An 18,463-nucleotide genomic window follows, 5' to 3' on the forward strand; every position below is an offset into this window, starting at 1 on the left:
GAGTCTCAGGGTAAGAAGGACATCGTAAAAGCCTGGAAGCTTTGTTCTGGGCGGGAGAAAATGACCTATTGAAAAACAAGCCAACCTCATTCTGGGCCTTGAAGCTTGACCATGTCATTTATGGAGTGACACAGTCATGCTGTAAACGACCAGAGACATTCCAGAGTTCATGACTGTTGTGTAACAACAACACTTCAAGGGTGGCTGCAAGCACGAGGCACAACACGCCCGCCCAGTGTGGTGGCTGGGAGGAGCCCTCCCCCCTGGAATGTGGCTTTGCTCCAAGGCCAGCCCTCCTCCCCATCCCCTCCTCCCATCCCCTCCTCCCCATCCCCACCACCAAGCGCTGGGGGTGGGAAACTGGACCGACTGGAGAGACGACTCTATTTTCAGGGAATGACAAATTGATTGTGCTGATTGGGTGAGAGTACTTAGCTGCCTCCTGCTCTGGCTTGGAGGACAACCTCCTGGGAGGATTTGTTTAGAAGTGACTTGTATGAGGAAGTGGTGCCCAGCAACAAGAGCCCAAACAACCTGCCATCAGAGAGGCGAGTGGTCCTGTCCTCCCCCACGGTCCGGCAGTATCAAACTGCTGGAGAAGACATTCCATTCCCCTGAGCGAGAGGAGACAAGATGGCGGCTCAAAATTACATGAGCAATAGCCCAACAGGCTTGTGAACATTTAAGGAGTTGATTGTTATTTTCATTCCTGACCAGTTTGGTGGTGCCAATAACAACTCTGTAAGCTGCTAAAGCCCAAAGTGCTGAGGACAGGCATTTGGGAACCTGATCCCCAGAGAGTGATGAATATTCATGGCCAAGTGAATTTGAACTGCTCCCCAGACAGGGTAGCTGGTGCGTGAACCTGGCACTGGTTTTGGTACGGAAATCAAGTTTATAGATTTAACCAAAGAAAAGCGCTTGTGATCAAGAAATGTTGTTGTGCAGGGACTTGGGGGAGACCAAAAGAGAGCTGTTGTTTCATGGGCTTAGAGTTTCAGCTTTGCAAGATGAAATGTTTAGAGATCTGTGCACAACAACGTGAGTAGAGTGAACACCACTGAACTGTACACTTAAAAACAGTCAAGATGGTGAATTTCATGTTATGTGTATTTTTTTTTTTACCATGATTTATAAAAAGAAGAATGGTTACTACAAAGACAGCCCTGTAACAACTCAAATCAAATATACAGCTCTGCACCAGCCTCCCAGCACCCCTCCTTGTCCTCCCAGTCCATCACCCGTCTGCCAGGACTGGTGCTAAGGAGTCAGGTGGAAGCTATCCTCAGGCTACACACAGGTCCCCGTGGCCACTCTTCTGACTTCCCATAACCACAGAGCTCTGGAAGTAGATATTCTTTCCTGCACTAAACGGTCTCTTCCTCTATCACTCTAAGGTGATTAGGGCATTAAAAGACATGCTTTGCTGCTTGGAGGATTGGAGGGTCCAGTCAGGGTGGGTATACTGTCTAGGCCAGGAGGAAACCCAAGTGACCTCTCCTCTCCCCTCTCCCCACCATCCCCCTTCCCAGGCCCCCAACACCTTCTACCCCCATCGAAAGGGACTTTCCCTCTCTAACCACCAGGGTCTCCAGTGGTGAGCAGAGACGATGACAAAAGACGTGATGTGGTTTCTGCTCAGTTAGAAGCACAGGAAAAACTTTCAAACACCCCTTAGAAGGGAGAAAAACCCAAGTACGGAAGGAAGGAAGTCTGTGCACCTTCAGCACAGACTTTGCCCTGCCTTTTTTTTTGTTTGTTTATAAGAAATATATGCCTCTCTTTTGGAGCAGTCCACCAGGTGCCCAGCGGCCCTCAGCAGAACTCACGGAGAGCTGGGATTCAGCATCCCTGCCAGCCGGTGTTCATCTCCACCTAATCACATTCTAACTCCTTACTCTGATGGGAGCAAGATTGGGACTTGAATTGAAGAGATGCTTCTCTCATGTCTGAGTTATATAGCTAGTCTTAAAATATTCCTTTCTTCCTTCCTTTTCTTTCTTATTTTTTCCCCAGCCAATCCTCTTAAGAACATATAATTCTTTGGGCTATAGATGAACCATAATATATGAGGTTATTACACTAAAGTTGGAAGGATGGATGAAACAGCTGTAACCTATCTAAGATGGGCTGAATGGTTTGCTTCAGATAAATGTAATTTTCAGTCTGGAATCCACGTGCAGGTCAGAACTAGAGAAGACAAAAACTACCAATTTGAAGCAATATGACTATAAATCTGTAAGGTTTCTGTTGGTTGCAAAAGCTGTCTAACAGGTGGGTAAACTGCAAGTCTTCAGATAATTCTTAGAGGAATCGTGCCTTTTGGGATTACACTGCCTGGGAACAAAAAGGCACAACAGACTGCTTTTTCTCAACTTTCATCTCTGTGTCCAGGTATGCTGGTTAACTATGTATGGGCAATATTTAAAACAGAGAACATACCTCCTTAAACTCAGAAGCAACAAAAAAATTTTATGTGCACTTGAAGCAGAAAAGATGTCCATTTATGTGGTTCCTCTCCTTTGTAGAAAACACACGCCTCCCCGCCCCCATGCTTTTAAAGTGGAATGAACTTATCCACTTTATCCAAAATAGCATCTGAATGTTTGCAAGTGCCCAGTGCCTTCTGTCTGAGCATCTATGTGCTCTTCAGCTACAGTTGCCAGGCCCCCAAGGCCTGTCCTGATGGGGAGCTGGGAGCTCTCTGCCTCAGTTTCCTCTTTGGAGCACTGCTGACCTGAGGCTGACCCAGAACCACTGAAGCCTGACGCACACCCCCTGCCTCTGTGAATGCACGCAGAAATGCCAGCTCAGTCTGGCGCTTTGAAGGGGAACTGGCCACCCTAGAGTGATGAAAGCCTTTCAGTAAAGGGATATCTGGAAGAAGCTTGGTTTCAGAGATATAAATGATTGTGTTGAACTGGGATGAATTCAGAATAATACTGGGCTGCAGCAGGCCACGGTTCTCCAAGGCTAGCCATCCCCAGCTTGCTTTCCTGAAATGTCTGCGGAACTTGTTAACAGTCAAGTTCCTGACAAGGCAAAAGACAGCAATTTAATGCTGTGAAACCCTGCCATTTTGGCAAGCCTGCCCTAAATACAAGCAGCATCAGTGACTTCTGTGGGCCTTGCCTGCTGGGCAATAGCAGCATCTTCTAAAGTGCTGACTTGGGAAGTGAGAAGTGGAAGTAGAGTCAGGAAGCTGGGATTCAGTTTCCAGGTCCAGCAGGAACTTGTCAGGTGGCTTGAGCCTCTCTTCTCACCTTCCATGCTTTGACAGTCCCATTTATAAGATGGAGATGCTGAAAGCCCATCCTTACCTGTCTCCATGAAAACACTCAAGGATGAAAACCTTAAACCTTCCACCAGCACAAGGCTAGGTACTTCTTGCAGCAACAGCAAGAACAGATACCAAGAACTGTGTGAGGCTTTGAAGGAAATCTTAGCCCCAACTGGCCGGATGTACAGAACTACAGTCTTATCCTGGTTCTTAAAAATGAAACGGTTTCATTAAAATTGGGCCTCATTCTTTGATTTCACAGCCATGCCATCTGCGTGCATGGGCTCGCTGCTCCATGGGTCACTTGGGTCAAATGATCCCCAGGACTAATTTCCCCAGGGCTCTAGAACACTTGAGGGCCACTTGCCTCCCTGCAGTCCACCAGAGACAGCCAGTGAAGCCCTGCCATGCAAAATTATCTTGGAATTTGTGACCACCCATCTCCCACCTCCTTTCTGTTGAAACAGAGAATCAAAAGTTAGCTCTGCATGCAGGCAGCTCGGAAAGAGAAGTGTGCGCTACACTTGGAATGAGCAGGAGGGCGATCCTGCAGCTTGGAAAATTGCTTGTACCATCTGCACTAGCCCTTCCTTGTGATGCTTGACCAGTCTTCTGGTGGGTGCGAGCACTTCCGGTCTTCGCTCTTCCCAGAGGCTCGGAGGGCGGAGTCAACTGGTGGAACCGGTTCACTTCCTAGGGCTCCAGTGCTTCCTCAAGTAGGCAGGAGCGGGGGCGGGTCTGCTATGATTGGCATTTTGTTTGCTGGCCTGAATGTGCTCGGGAGGAGAGTATTCTGTGGACTCCGAGCCCAGAAGAGATTGTGGGATGGTTGCTGTGTCCCTGCCCTGACAGACACACCATCAGGAATGACAAGGATCACTGAGTATAAACTCATGGCCTCATTTTCAGAAAAACACAGAAGCAGGCTGAGCCTTCACACCCCATCAACTTCCCGTAGAAGATCTGCTTGCCCTCACATCCCTCGGTCCTAGCTCCTGGCCTAGCTGGTGTCCTGAATGTACCAAGAGGCTGTATCTCCTGCCTTGTAATGTCAGCAGGTTGGAGAGATGACCAAGTCATGTTTTTTGGTTTTCAAGGCGGTAAAATGGGCCACATGCATCTTGACGGCAAGTAATCACAATGAAACTGACACTCAAGTAGAAAACGGTGTCCGCCCACAGGAGCAGCCCAGCACCAACTGCTGCATGTAGGTTAAGCGTGGAGTCGCAGCTCAGGTCAGCCTCTGGCTGCCACCAGCGGGTGATTCAGTAATAACTGGAAGCACGATTGCTTTTTCACTCACTATTTTTTAACGGTTTATTCATAAAGCAATTTTTCACTTTTCACTTATTTTCAGCCCCTTTCACATCTATCTACTCACAGTTTCTGTCTTGGCTTAACCTTTCCCTCTCCTCCCTCTGACTGCTTCATCTGTCTTTATTCCCTTTTTTAAACCTTGAACCGTTAGAACAGTATCGAGGCCTCTATTGCTTTGCTAACAGAATGTTTCCTTTCAACATCTTTTTGGATTCTCTTGGTTGGCTTTGTCTTCTCTTCTTTAGCTTCCATATTTTTTACCTTCTTTCCTTTTTGCAGCAACAAACTTAAGTCTTTCTTACTCTTCATGCAAGTAAAGCTTGGCATTAAAAAAAAAAAAGATGTGGAAGAAAAAACAAAAAGCCACTAAACTAAACATCCTAGAATTCATGGTACTTCACTTGAGCAGAGGTTTGATTTAAGCACAAGCCATTATTTCCATTAAAAGACTCTTGATTCCTTTCAGATGAGCATATTAATTCCTGGGGAAAGTTCATGATTCTCACAAATTAGCAGGACCTTTGTGAGCCGAATCTCTTTTGCCAGAAGAAGCCACAATAGTTTTTTCCATACAAGCCTGTCCCTCATTTCCATTTTCCTCTGACATCTGCTCTCTAAATTACAAATATCTGCCTATAGCAACAATCAGACTTCCAAGGGAAACAAACTGAAAGGAAAAAAGAGACAATGATGGAATCTTAGCATATTAAGAGATGTAATACCTCCGAAAGAGCACAAAGAAAGCCCAGGAATGACTCCTTCATTTTATGGATCGGGAAACTGAGGCCCAGGGAAATTCTAGGACTTTCTTGAGAGCATCCAGGTACTAGCAGCTGAACCAGGCCTAGAACTAGGAAAATCTCTGGTTCACTCTTTCCAGCAGACTAGGAGCTCATAATCTCTCTGGCCCTGGGTAGCACCGAAGAACGACTTAAGTCACCCAGTTCGTGATCTTTAGATGGTGAGTCTCACTGCAGATCACTGTCAGGTTAATCATTGTAAAACTGAGGCGGCAAGAAAGTGTTCCATGGAAAGGGATGAGGGTTTCATCCTACTTCCTTTGCCTGCATGGATGGGAAATAGTACCAGGGCTGCCTTGTTGTGGGAGAAGGGAGGATGGAGACAGTCCCTCCCTTCCCAAGACAGGACTGCACTGACGGGCTGCGAGCCTGGATGCTCCTCTGCAGAGCGCCGGGTGTCGGGTCATAGTGGCACTGTCTCATTTTCCACCCCCTCGCAGAATCCCTGGGAAGGACTCAAATGGGAAAAACATTTGCAACTATTTTACAAACATAACAGCACAGTTCATTTCTTGGTATCATGGACTCTTCCTCTGGATGAGACAAGCTCTCCAGATCTGCCTTCTATACAGGGTTTTACATATTGACATGTACAGTTTCCTTGGAGGCCTCAGGAACATTAAGGAAACTGAAGTTCTCCACCAGAGCCTTAGCTCTGTCTCGTCCCCAGGTGCACCATCACTTACACGGTTATGGAAGCCTTTGAATTATAAGCATGGGAAGGGCTTGCCAGGCATCTTGCCTATCCTGTGCTTTTAGACAAGCTGGCTCTTTGTCTCTAGGCCATCCCAGGAAGGAGACTACTTCCTCCCTCCCCCCAAAAGGACCCAGTGTTACCATCCCTAAAGGTGGCTGTTCACCTTCATCATATAAACCAAAGTCCCTTCTGTTAAGTTTAATTTCATTTCTTTTGCTCTGCCCCTCATCCAGGGAGGAACACTGGTTGCCATAACCTACATACAAATCCTTCAGATTACCTAAAGATGGGAAGCTGTGCCACATTTCCTTGAGGACAATTTCCTTTTGTTAACACACTGAAGAATTTCCTACTCAAACCACCCACTGGCATTTACCTGTCACTTCCTCTTTCTTGATGGGAGTAGGAGAAAACTGCAAGGTAGTTGTGCTCATGTTTATGCTGAACAAAAGCTTCTGTCTCAAATTCAGAGGAGGAAATGTGTACATGACTAACTGTGGTTCATTACTTATCAAACCTAGAAGGAAGAACAAACCAGGAGAGGGTTTGTTATAGTATTCTGTGAAACTGAGCATGAGGAGTATTTGTGTAAATCAGCTTAAAAATAACTTTTTGGAATCTTGCTGTGTTTTGGGCCTAAATTACATGATTAAAGCTATATTGAGATTAAAATCACTTCTCACTTATTGAAGGAGCAGCTGTCAGCAGCACTTTAAGCAAATGGACTTGGGAGTCCTAAGGACATGAAACTTAGAAATGGATGTGATGGGAGGCTTCTGTGTACTGAAACATTTCTTGCAGCTGCTGGATACCCAGAAGTGCTCAGAATGGTCTGATTTCTTCTGGCCAGACACTGATAATGAAACAGACATGTTATGGACAAAGAACTCTATGGTCTCATAAAAGAAATAGAAGTGTCTTTTCAGTTGGTTCACTGATCCCATTCTATGTACCTTCTCTTCTATTCATTAATGTTTTTAGCTGCCACCCTCTGTGGTGCAGCCTTCCTTTGTGGACCAGATTATCCCAGAAACATTAGAAATCCTCCAGCATGTGCCTCTAATTACTTTCATTTCTCTGCTCTGGCCTTTTCCCATTATCTTCTTTTAAAGAAGGCTACACACACCCACACCCCCCCCCCCCCACACACACACACACAGGAATAAGTTCACTTACACAAACTTAAAGGTTTTAAAGTGGTTTTCTGTCCCCCAAGGGAAGAAAATTTAGAAGTGTCCTTATAAGCTCCCATGGAACTCTATATTCTATATGTTTTCTTATGGTAGAGAATTAAATGTGTCATTTCTGAACAGGGCTTTTAAGGAAAGATTTAAAAAGGTGGCTTCTTTGGTTTTGCCTTGCCATACAAAACAGCTGCCTGAAGTCTCTGTTCAGCGGGGTAGACGACGGCCGGGGAGACTTGAGCTCCTAGTGAATATTACCTTCTGACGTAAAGTTTCATTAAACAGCTAAATCCACAAGTGTGCTCTCAAGATACGTAACTCTCAAGAAAAAAAGGTATGTTTTGCCAAGTAAAGAACAATGATTAATGGTAGTACTGTTATACTCTGGATCTGATTGGGCTTTGTTTTGAAAAATTATTACCACAATGGTTCTGTAGAATTTAGTAGTGCAACCAGCACCATTTGGCACATTTATGACAATAGGGTCTGGTTTTCTTAACTCCACAGTAAAATGCTGGCAGCATTTCAAATTCTTGGCACAGATGTTTAAGTGAATATAAAGAAGAAACATTAAAAAAAAACACTGGGCAGTTTTGAGTGTCTAAATATAAGCAACATTATTTTCTTAACGTGCATGGTACCATGAACTTGGTAATGGGTGAAGCAGCAAACATGAAAACCATTTGTGAAGGGCTTTTAGGTTTTTTTTTTCTTTGAGGGCACTAACACTTTTCTATAAGTATCTCTCCTATTCATGTCTACCAAGTGAAACTCAATTTTTGCTTTTTGTTTGTGACTGGACAAAGGTTAGTGTCTGGAAGTGTCAGTGGACAAGAAGTAGATCCATTCCCAACACATAACCCTTGGGACCACATGGCCAGGCTACTGTGATCCCTGAGCTTCATACTAAAAGTGCCCAGAGGCCTGTCAAACAGCTTTCTTGAAATTTGTTTTAAATTGCACAAGTGGCAAATCTACTTCCTGAGTTAAAATGTGAAGGGAAAAAAAAATACTGTAGCATATAGGGCAGAAAACCTACGCAGAAGATTCCCTATGGTTCCCTGTGGGGTGTTGACTGCTGAAGCAAAAATAACGCCACCAATGGGCAACATGCTCCTCAGGCTCCCAGCGCTCCCCAGAGCCCCTTACCCATGAACTGGCTGGGTCCACACACACATCCTGGATCAAGGCTAGGATGGCATTTCTGGACTTAATCCAAGTCTTCCTCACCTCGCTACCACCCCACTGCCCATCAACTAAGTAAAACAAACAAAAAAGTCCAACAAAAGCAAACAATAGCTGGCTCATGCTTGAAATGCTTTTCTTAGAAGACATTTTTATGGCCCATAATTAAAGACTAAATTCTTACACTGTCGATTTATGAGAGGCAGGTGATCAACTGTGTCAGATCACTGACAAATGCAGTCACCAATGGAGGTGGGAGAACTAGGGAATCGTCTCTGTGGGGGATGGAGGATGGGGGTGGGGACATGAACAGGAGGGAGGTAAACTGTCACGTTCAGAATTTGCCCTAAGGCCACCCTTACAGTACGGTTAAGGTGTTGCTCCCTCACCCTTCATTCAAGACGCTGGACAAGCACTGGTAAAGCATCAACATTTATATTTAATTTACATTTTGACAATTTGCACATAAATAACAATGTAAACCAGTACGTAAACATGATAGTTTGTTCTAGCAAAGTAAAAAGCCAATAACTTTGGTCAGTTTTAACTTTGAGTAGAAGAAAGAAAAAAAAAACAAAAAACCACTGTTGATTGTGGGCTCAACATTCACATGTAAGAGGCCTCAGAGGGAAAGTCAGATGGTACAGAGAATTACGAAGTCTCAAGCCACTGTGCAGGTCTCAGTAAAAATTTCCACTAACAAGAAAGCACGAGAGGGAAAAAAGAGAACAAATGAGTGATGGGGAATAGAATGTATTTGATGTCAATGTCAGAGTATGATTCTTTTGTTTACTTATAATCAAGGACTGTTTGTCAAACACTGTTCAAAAAAAAATATCATAGTCAGTTTCATTATTTAAAGGAACAGATCAGTAAGGCTCTTAGGTTTCCCTGGATTATCCTAAATTTGTTGTTCTCTTCTGTAGGCTGACATTAGTTGCCACAGACCAAAATGCTGAATATAGAATTAACCAGGTTGATTAGTGATCCATCAGTTATTTAAGAAGGAAGGAGAGGAAGAGAGAGAAAAGTTACAGTGGTTGATGGGATTTCTATTTCTGGGACTTGGGTGTGATCACATCAGAATGTGACAAAAAAAAAAAAAAAAGCTATCTTAGATTGTCCTTAATAGTTTAAAAAGGTATGTCTCTTTCTCCCTGGTTGTTATGCGGTCCCCACCTTCGCACCAAGATTTTAGGATCTCTTATAATACCAAGGGGGTGCCCAAGCTCACCAATGTAGTTGTGAGGTCATTGTTAATTAAGCAGAGAGTCAGAAAGGGTTTTTTTTTGTTTTTTTTTTTTTTTTTTGCCATTAGGAAAGAAGGATCTTTTACATGTTTTGGCTCACAATTTTAAGTGGTTATAAATATATTATATATACATGGTATAGTGGTATAAATAGATTTATAAATATACATCATTGTCCGCTACACCTTGAATGCCAACGTGTCATCTTTGGGCTTAGCAGAGGACGAGGCAGAATGGGACGCATTCCATCTTTCTGGCGCACGCATGCTCTCTCCTCTTGAGTAGCAAATCATTAAAGATGCCATCACTTCCTGCACTACTGGACACACTCAATGAGGTAACTGTTGTTGAACAACTTTGCAATGCCCTTTCTTCTTCAATTAAATTAACCATAAAACGTAAAAACACAAATACTGAGGAAAGTCTGAGTTGCACAGAAAAAACAAATACAACTGATGTATTGGGGACAGGAATGTTCATTACCCGCTTTGACCCTAAGACAACGAGAATACCCGTTTTCCGGTTTTTGGTTTTTAAAGTGTGGCCCGAACCTATCTAACTCAAATCCTTCCTGGTGGAGCACCATGCTTGTGCAATTTTGACGTGATAACAAAAAAGACCAACAACAAAAACACCTGGACTCGTGCCCCCAGACCTCACCCATAAAAAACCACCTGTGCTTTGGAAACATTTTGCAGTGGTTTTAAACATGGCATTTTGTCTTCTTCACATTTTCAGATAATACATTGGGATGCTAAAGTCTCATGGCCACTCCAAATGGTCACATGACTTTGGGGGTGGGACGACGCTGTTTTTTTGAAGAGGGAGACAGACTGGCAAAGCCTTCTTACCACCTTTCTGGTAAATCCGTGACTGGGGGCAGGAATGCTGAACTCTCTACAGAAACATACAAGATTTTTATTTCTTCTACCTATTACTGGGTAATTCTGCAAACATACCCCCAAATTATGTTCAAATGATACAAGGCTGTTCAAATAATATAATCCTGTGAATGAACACATCAACTGCCTAACTTTGGCAATACTCAAACCTCATTTTCAAATCATTATTATAGAGGGAGGTTGACTGAAGTAATGTTATCTGTTTACTAAATCTTAGATACTTAAAACAGATGTGCAGAAATTATCTACAAAGAATGGCCACCAGACAAAAATATAACACTTAACTCAAATTACAAGGAATTCTTCCAGTCATTGTAAACTTTTTTTAATTATTGCTTTTTGAATGATAAATTGTATAATAAATTATGAAGGATTATCATTGAAAAAATAATTATGGCTAGGCAATAGTCTTAGCAATGGGGAGGCTATGCAAACATATTCACACAAATATTCAAAATACAACAGGTTCAAATATATAGATGGGGTGTAAGTAAGTATATATAATAGGTATATATATTGTCTTTGCCTCATTTATGCCCTGAGATTTCAGTAACTTTGGGGTTCCTTCTTTAATTCCAGAGAAGTGAGGGAAACCATCTGCTGTCAGGGAGAGCTTTGCAGAACTGGAATTATGTACAAGCGCTTGCGACGGGCACCCTGACTCGCCAAGTCGTAAGTTAAGAAACAAGACAAAACACCTTTTGTTTTCTGAAAATCTTAAGGATCCATAGGTTCAACTGTTTCTTGTTTGACCTTTACAGGTCCCAGAGGTAGTGGGTTGCTGTGAGGCAACTTCAGGAGGGGCGGCTCTGTTGACTCATAGAGGCTACACCCTGAGAGCAGTCCATTTCCCATGTTTCTTTGCAAAGACACTTTCAGGCCAGTTTCTTCCTTCTCTTTTCTGACCACGGCCAGAATCTCGTTTTCCACCACAGAGGTCACGTCGATGTTGTCCTCCATGTCCTCCAGCCGGTCGGCATTGTCGCTGATGTCAAACTTCTCAATTTCTTCGTTGATTCTGGTCAGGTCCTCCAGAGGCAGCACAGTGGCTGGGGCCACAGGACAGTGCCCCTTCAGGTGGACCCTGAGGCTGCAGAAATGGATGTAGCTCTTGTGGCAGTGGGCACACTTGTGGGGCCGCTCCCGGGTGTGTAGGCGCTTGTGGAGTTTCAGGTGCACAAACTGGGTGAACTTGGCAGGACACACCTTGCACTGGTAAGGTTTCTCTCCGGAGTGGAGTCGCAGGTGGGTCTTGAGATTGCTGGTGCTGCTAAATCGCTTGTGGCAAACCTGCAGTGTGGGGAGGGAGGCAGAGAAGGGAGGATGGAGACCAGAAGGTTAAGAGCTGCCAAGGGGAGGTGCCAGCTGCCCACCCACACAGGACAACCTGGGAGGGGAAAGAAAACTCCCTGTGGCCCCTCACCGCAGCGTTAGGCAAATCGGGCAACGTGGGGACGCTCCCACAGGGTGGTGTTTCCCTCCCCGACCATTGTCCACCCAGTGGAAGCTGGCTGTCTCATCTCATCAGCAGCCTAAGGAAGGCAGAATTCTTGTGCTGGTTTAGGACACCAGGAGGGTGACTGCTGAGACACTGTCTGCAAAGATCGAAAGTTCTACCCAGAAAACACTGCCCACCTGGCATTCATGTGGCTTCTCTCCTGTGTGTACCAGGTAGTGTTTCTGCAGATGGGCAAGCTGAGTGAAGCCCTTGTTGCACGTCTGGCATTTGAAAGGTCGTTCTCCACTGTGCACTCTGAGGTGGACCTGGAAAGAAGCCACAACACCTTAGCTTGGCTCCCACTCTGCAGGCTGTGAGAGTGAATGTCCCGGCTCAAAGACTCAGGGCATTTAGGATGCAAACCTCTTAAGCATCAAGGTGAAGTCTTAGAACAAATCAAACCCCAATGTGAGTTTCAGAACACTCTGTCGTGTCTGAGCTAAAGAAAAGTCACAGGCTAGGCAGGGACTCCACACTGATCCTCTAGCCCAAACCTCAGATGTTTATTAATCAGAAGACACTTGGGGGAGGGGAAGTAACGGGTCCCAAGCTGCGTGGCCGACGATGCCATGCCTGGGTCTTACAGGGAAGAAACCGCAATCTACAACCCGCAGAAGGTTTAAGTACTCAGGCGCGCTGTGTGTCCTCCCGGGGACAGACCGCGCGTTGTGGGGGGTGGGGGTAGGGGGTGACCACGCCAGGCCTACCTTCAGATTTGAGAGCTGCCCGAAAGTCTTGGCGCAGACGTTGCACTCATACTTGATCTTGCCGTTCTGCTTCTTCAGCGGGTAGGGGAGCGTCTTGTAGCCAGTCATGTTTCTTTTGTTCTTGATGAGATTCACGGCCTCCTCGCCTCCGGGGGCCGCAGCGGCCGCTGAGGTAGCTTTGGGCTGCACCACGTGCTCGGCCGTGGCGGCGGTCCCGGCCGTCGGGGAGCCGCTGGTGGGGGTGCAGGCCTTGTCCTTCAGGCTGGCGGCCGCCCCGGGGAGGGAGAAGGCACTGTGCGGCGCGGGCACCAGCACCTCCCGGGGGTGCTCGGGCTGCAGCAGGCGGCGCGCCCCCTCTGAGGGCAGCGAGCTGGGGAGCGAGGCGGGCGCCAGCATCGGGGGAGGCAGGCCGCCCCCGCCCAAGAGGCTGCTGTACACCGGGTACAGCCTCGGGAAGAGGCCGAAGCTGTTGAGGCTGTTGATGTTGCCCACGGCAGCGCCCAGGCCGTTGCAGTTCATGCCGTAAGGGGGCAGCAGGAACTTGGGATAGTGCGCATTGTAGGAGGGGATGAAGGCGGGCGGCAGGTGGGTGGGCGGCCCGTAGCCGGCGAAGGAGCCCAGCCCCTCGGAGGCGGCCCCGTAGGGGGCATTCAAGTAGGCGTAGGAGTCGCGGGCCTCCTGGGGGCCGGGGGCCAGCGGCGACACCGTGTTCCCGGGGCTGCTGTGCGGGCTGCAGCTCTGCAGGCTCCGGTCCGGGCTGCTGCGCGCCGAGGGGCTGGGCGTCGCGGAGGACGGTATGGGGGAGTGAGTGACGTAGGGCGGCCGCTCCATCCCGTAGCATCCCAGGGGTGCTTTCAGAAAGTCTTCCGGGAGCGGGGCGCGAATCGGGTACACCACGCGCGGGTAGAAGGGCATCTCCGGGCTCCCGTCTTTCCTGAAGTCATCCGCGTCCTTCTCGGAAGTGAGGGGTGAAATGTTGGAGCGGTGCAGGTCCTTCCCTTTGGAAGGGCGGGAGTCCAGTTTCAGGATCTCTTTGACGCTGTACTCTCTCTTCGGGACACTCTTGGGGCACAGTTCATGCTTCTCAGTGCTCTGCTGCTTTGGACGGCCCTGGGTTTGTGCTGAAATAAAGAAAGGGTGATGATTACGCAGAGGGAGACAGAAAATTGAAGCGACATTGCCCAGGTTTCTCTCTCCTTGAGCAAACCTGAGCCCCAGCTTCCCCAAGAGGGCCACCTGGCTTCTCAACACCCACTCATTCTCAAAGGCTCATGCCACTCCAGTTCCTCCTCAGCAAAACCGGGTCACCGGTGGCATCAGTTGAATGAATAACATCGTTTGGATGACTGTTTCCACTGGTAGGAACCTCATGATAGAACAGTCCTGTTCAATCTAGAATAGGAGCGTATCTCCATGAAATACTGGGTGTGGGGTGTCACAGGTTAATAAAAGTCACAGTTTACCTAAAGGAAATCAGCACACCCTGTGAACCAGATGTGAAAGATGAAGACTCATTTCAAGTAATAAGCAGTCATCAATTTTCACCTCCATTCTTGTTTAATACGAATTTGATAAAATCCTTTTCAAACTGCCTCTGTCAAACCGATTAGCAAGGTGATGTGAACCCTTCCTCTGGATTTGCTGACAACACCAGAATTTCACTGAGGCTCCGGGTCTCACCAGGCTCCCAGTAATGCTGTCCCCCGGAATCACAAGGTGTTAGCTAGTCATCGCTGCCAAACCACAAATGGCACTTTCCGAGCCAGTTCAATTACTTAGAGCACCAAAGAAAACAGGCAGCGAAGATGAACACACTTATTCCAAAAGATGGCATATTATTACTCGGTAAATAGACTGTTGAGGAACAGCAGCAATGTTCTTAAACAGAGCCTGTTTACGACAGGTTCTCCAGGCCATGCCACAAGCACTGCTCCCTCCAAACTCGCAGAACGAAAGATGCTTTCGGGAAGACACCAACCAGCCAGAGCTGGGAAAACCGACGACTCCCTGCTCAGCCTTCCCTGGAAACCAAAAGTAAAATACAAGCTGCTTGGTTGGAGCTCTGGTTACTGGCTGGTAGGCACTCCAGCCTGCACACTTGCCCTCAGTGTAGGGAGAGATGAAGGATCAGCTGTGGGTTTGTATAGATGCCATGAGAGGCAGGAGAGCTCTTGGCCTCAGCCTGAGAAGAAGGCAGGCTCGGGGGACCTTGCTAAGCCTCCGTAAAAGCATCATTTTGTTGTCCCTGCTTGATTTAATGGAGAAGAACTCTAGGCTTGATTGATACCTGATAGGTCTAGAAATGAACTCTGTGGACTCCAGAGTCTGAACTCTTCAAATCCATTCTCTAGGCTGACAGGCTTGAGGGATTCGGTTCCAGTTTGAGAGCCCCCTCAGAATGTTATCTCTGCTGGCTGTTATCAGTTACTCCCGGGTGAGCCCGAAGCCCCAGAATAAACACAGCCCAGACACTATCAGGGAAGATGCTGATGGGGGCAGTGATGGAAAGCTTGTTGAGGGAGAGGGATTTCTGAAGCCATGAAACCAAAATAAATACCCCCTTATCAGGCCAATATCAGTCTTTCAGTGAGGCTCAGCAGGCAGGAAGTTCAAATTGTCACTTTTGTTTTTTAAAGCTGAAATGGTAAAAGAAGAGAGACAACTAAGTTGGAAAGCTGATAGGCAAGGCATCTCACAGCCACAGGAGGGAATTTTGAGGCAAAAAAAGAATGATTTGGAGGCAACCATATAGGCTCAGGTTTAAAAAAAAAAGATATAACCCTAAAAAAAAAAGAAAACACAGAAACTTCACCATCACAACTTTCTGCCATTTTTATGTGGCAAATTACATCTAAGTCTCCTAATTTTTTCTAGTAGCGTCAATGCTCTCTGGGTTCTAAAATTCAATAAATTAAAGTTATAAGCAGGAAGTTTTAATCTGTCCATAGCACTGCCCTCCTATTTAGTCAGGTGTTATTGGTGAGTATCTCCATAATCCAATTATTGAACTGCTGCAGAGCTAACAATCAAGCCAACAGCAAGAAAAAGTTGGAATTTATTATTTTCTATGCAAAATACTGAGCAGAGTGTGCCTAGTGTATCATAGCTCCATGATAAATGTTCAGTATCTCTTACACCTTCACAAAAACACATTTGTTTCCTATTAAAAAAAAAAAATATCCGGAGAGCAGTATCAGCCCCCTCAGGCGTTCTAATGTGTCAGTCACGGAATCTGTGCATGTGTCTGCTAAGTCACTTCAGTTGCGTTCGACTCTGTGCGACCCTGTGGACTGCAGCCTGCCAGGCTCCTCTGTCCATGGGATTCTTCTGGCAAGAATACTAGAATGGATTGCTGTGCCCTCCTCCAGGGGATCTTCCTGATCCAGGGATCGAGCCCATCTTTTATATCTACCAGCACTGGCATATGGGTTCTTTACCACCAGCGGCATCTGGGAAGCCCTCATGGAGCCTACATGAAGGTATATTTAAAAAAAAACCATCCTTCAGTAGCTGAGTAATCAGTGGAGCTGGTGTCATTTCTGACTCTCCCACTCAGCAGCAGCTTGAGTTAACTTGAAAAAGAAAATCAAGATCTGTTTTTGTTCTTAATTCTTTAATGGCTGTAGGCGGACGGAGTCATTTCAAGAGTGAACTGCTTCTGAAGGCTCTGAATGGCTTAATTATGCCGACTCACATTTTCGATCTATAATAAGAACCCCCAAGACTATAAGAAAGAACCTAGAAGTTCTGCAGTAGGCAAAACAAAGTCTGTTTTCAACTGAAACTGAGAAAGCAGATTAACATTTAGAAGTCTATAATTTGGTCAACTGTTTTCTAGATGGGCTAGTTAGATAGACTGAAAAAATATATATACCAAAGAAAAAAAAAACCTTGGGAGGATAAGACTTAAACCTAATAATTCCTACTCCTTTTTTTTTTTAATAACTATATGTGATTTCTGGCTACTTATTTTTCTTGACCTCAGTTTTTTTCAAATCTCTTCTCCTCAAAACTCTACCAACTGAACCATCACTGCCAGTTTAAAGCCCCCACAGAGATTCTGACACAGGCCTCTACTGTGCATGAAACATGGAACCCAACACAACTCATTTGAAGACACAATCTACCTGTTAGGCCTGATGAAATAGTGGAAATTTTCCTGATCAGCATCTCAATCATGTTACCACACCTAAGACAACTGGTTTCACAACAGGCAGCAGGAGTCTTGGCTTACTGTGACTGGTTATTGTGAATTTTCATTCTGTACTACGAATACTGGACAGTGAATGGGTACCTGAAAATGTTCAACCACCATTTAGAAAAAACTCTGCATAAACAACAACAGATATTTGAGGGAACAAAGGTGTCATTTCATAGAGAATGTAACAGTTCCTTCAAAGCTCAAAGAATAACCATTTGAACCTGGAAAATTCTGTGCTGAGCCTTTTGCTGGGGAATAAAAATGCAAGGCCTTTAGGACCTTTCTTTGTGTGGAAGGAGGTGAGGGATGTATGTGAAAAAACTTCTTTGTGGTTACTGCAAAAGCCACCAAGGTGGGTCTTTTAAAATGGAGTTACAGTTCAAAGAAAATAAAAAATCAGTCTTTTTTCTGAATCCACGAATGATGGAGCTCAAGGAATAGGAGGAGACCCTCAAGAGGAAGCTGCGGCTATGCTGAGAAAGCCAGGAAGCAGCAGCGCATGTTCCTGGGAGATGGCCTGCTGGAGTGCAAGCTGCCTTTTACCACTGGGCCTGGCACCTCAGAGGGGGAGAGAGCAGAAGGGCTCCTGGGACGCTGGGCACTAGTGATACAATGGGGACTCTTGCGAGTGCTCGAGAGATGAGGGAAAAGACCCACCACCATTGGCCAGGACCTGATTATACCTACTATGCTCAAGCTGGAGGCCAATTTGTTTCCAAACATTTCAAGGTTTTTTTCCCAAACCTCAAGGGTGCACTATATGTGTGTACATAAGGACCACAAACACAAATTTAAAGATATTATGGTAGAGGTCTTTAAGCTTTTATACCCTCAGCTTTTCAGAAAACTACAAATATAGTCTTGAGATCATTGGGAGAGCAGTCAACTAGACAGTGTGGGGTGAGTACCAAATAGCTATAGAGTTGGATTATACCTGACTAGGATAAGTAATTGGTTTGTTAATTGGCTAAAAATTTAAGTCAAATTCTAATTTATGTTAATATTAACATCCATCCCAAAGGTCTCAAAGGCCAAAATGTGAACTAAAACAATTTAGACTCCAGATAAAGCAAATGGGACAGCAGAGGGATGATTGATGAATCTGGGTAAAGTGTTTCTGGGAATTCTCTGTACTGTTCTTCCAACTTCTCCTTATGTTGGAAATGAGATCAAAACAAAAGCTTACAAAAATTTCAGCATTTAGATGCCAAACTCTGTAATCAAAAGGAGCTGATTTTAAAAATCTGCTTTAAAAGCAGTCTGAGAATATACAACTATAGTTACAACAGGTTGGAATTTTATGGTAAATCTTACATCATTCCTAGAGATCACTTAAGAATGACTAAAACAAAGTAGCCTTTTGCAGAGAGGTCATGACAGCAACTTTAACCAATAGAAAAGTAAAAGCTTATAAACCTAAGGAACTGAAAATTTGTTAAGAT

At 45.4% G+C, this 18,463-nt stretch overlaps 1 protein-coding gene and 1 long non-coding RNA gene across 2 annotated transcripts in view; one reads left to right on the top strand and one right to left on the bottom strand.

Annotated features, from left to right (window-relative positions):
* LOC121820168 (uncharacterized) overlaps positions 1–9,079 on the top strand; it is a 32,085-nt gene extending 23,006 nt beyond the window's left edge. The window contains exon 2 of the long non-coding RNA XR_006060607.2: positions 1–9,079. This is a non-coding gene — a long non-coding RNA (uncharacterized LOC121820168).
* The window catches only part of PRDM1 (PR/SET domain 1), a 22,512-nt gene continuing 12,931 nt past the window's right edge, over positions 8,883–18,463 (bottom strand). Inside the window, exons 5-7 of the mRNA XM_004011238.5 lie at positions 12,821–13,941; positions 12,251–12,379; positions 8,883–11,905 (exon numbers count right to left, since the gene is read on the bottom strand). Of these exons, the coding sequence (XP_004011287.2) occupies positions 11,333–11,905; positions 12,251–12,379; positions 12,821–13,941 (1,823 nt within the window). The 3' untranslated portion in view covers positions 8,883–11,332. The remainder of the gene's footprint in view (positions 11,906–12,250; positions 12,380–12,820; positions 13,942–18,463) is intronic.

The sequence above is a fragment of the Ovis aries genome, chromosome 8, assembly GCF_016772045.2.
Source record: "Ovis aries strain OAR_USU_Benz2616 breed Rambouillet chromosome 8, ARS-UI_Ramb_v3.0, whole genome shotgun sequence".
NCBI lineage: Eukaryota > Metazoa > Chordata > Mammalia > Artiodactyla > Bovidae > Ovis > Ovis aries.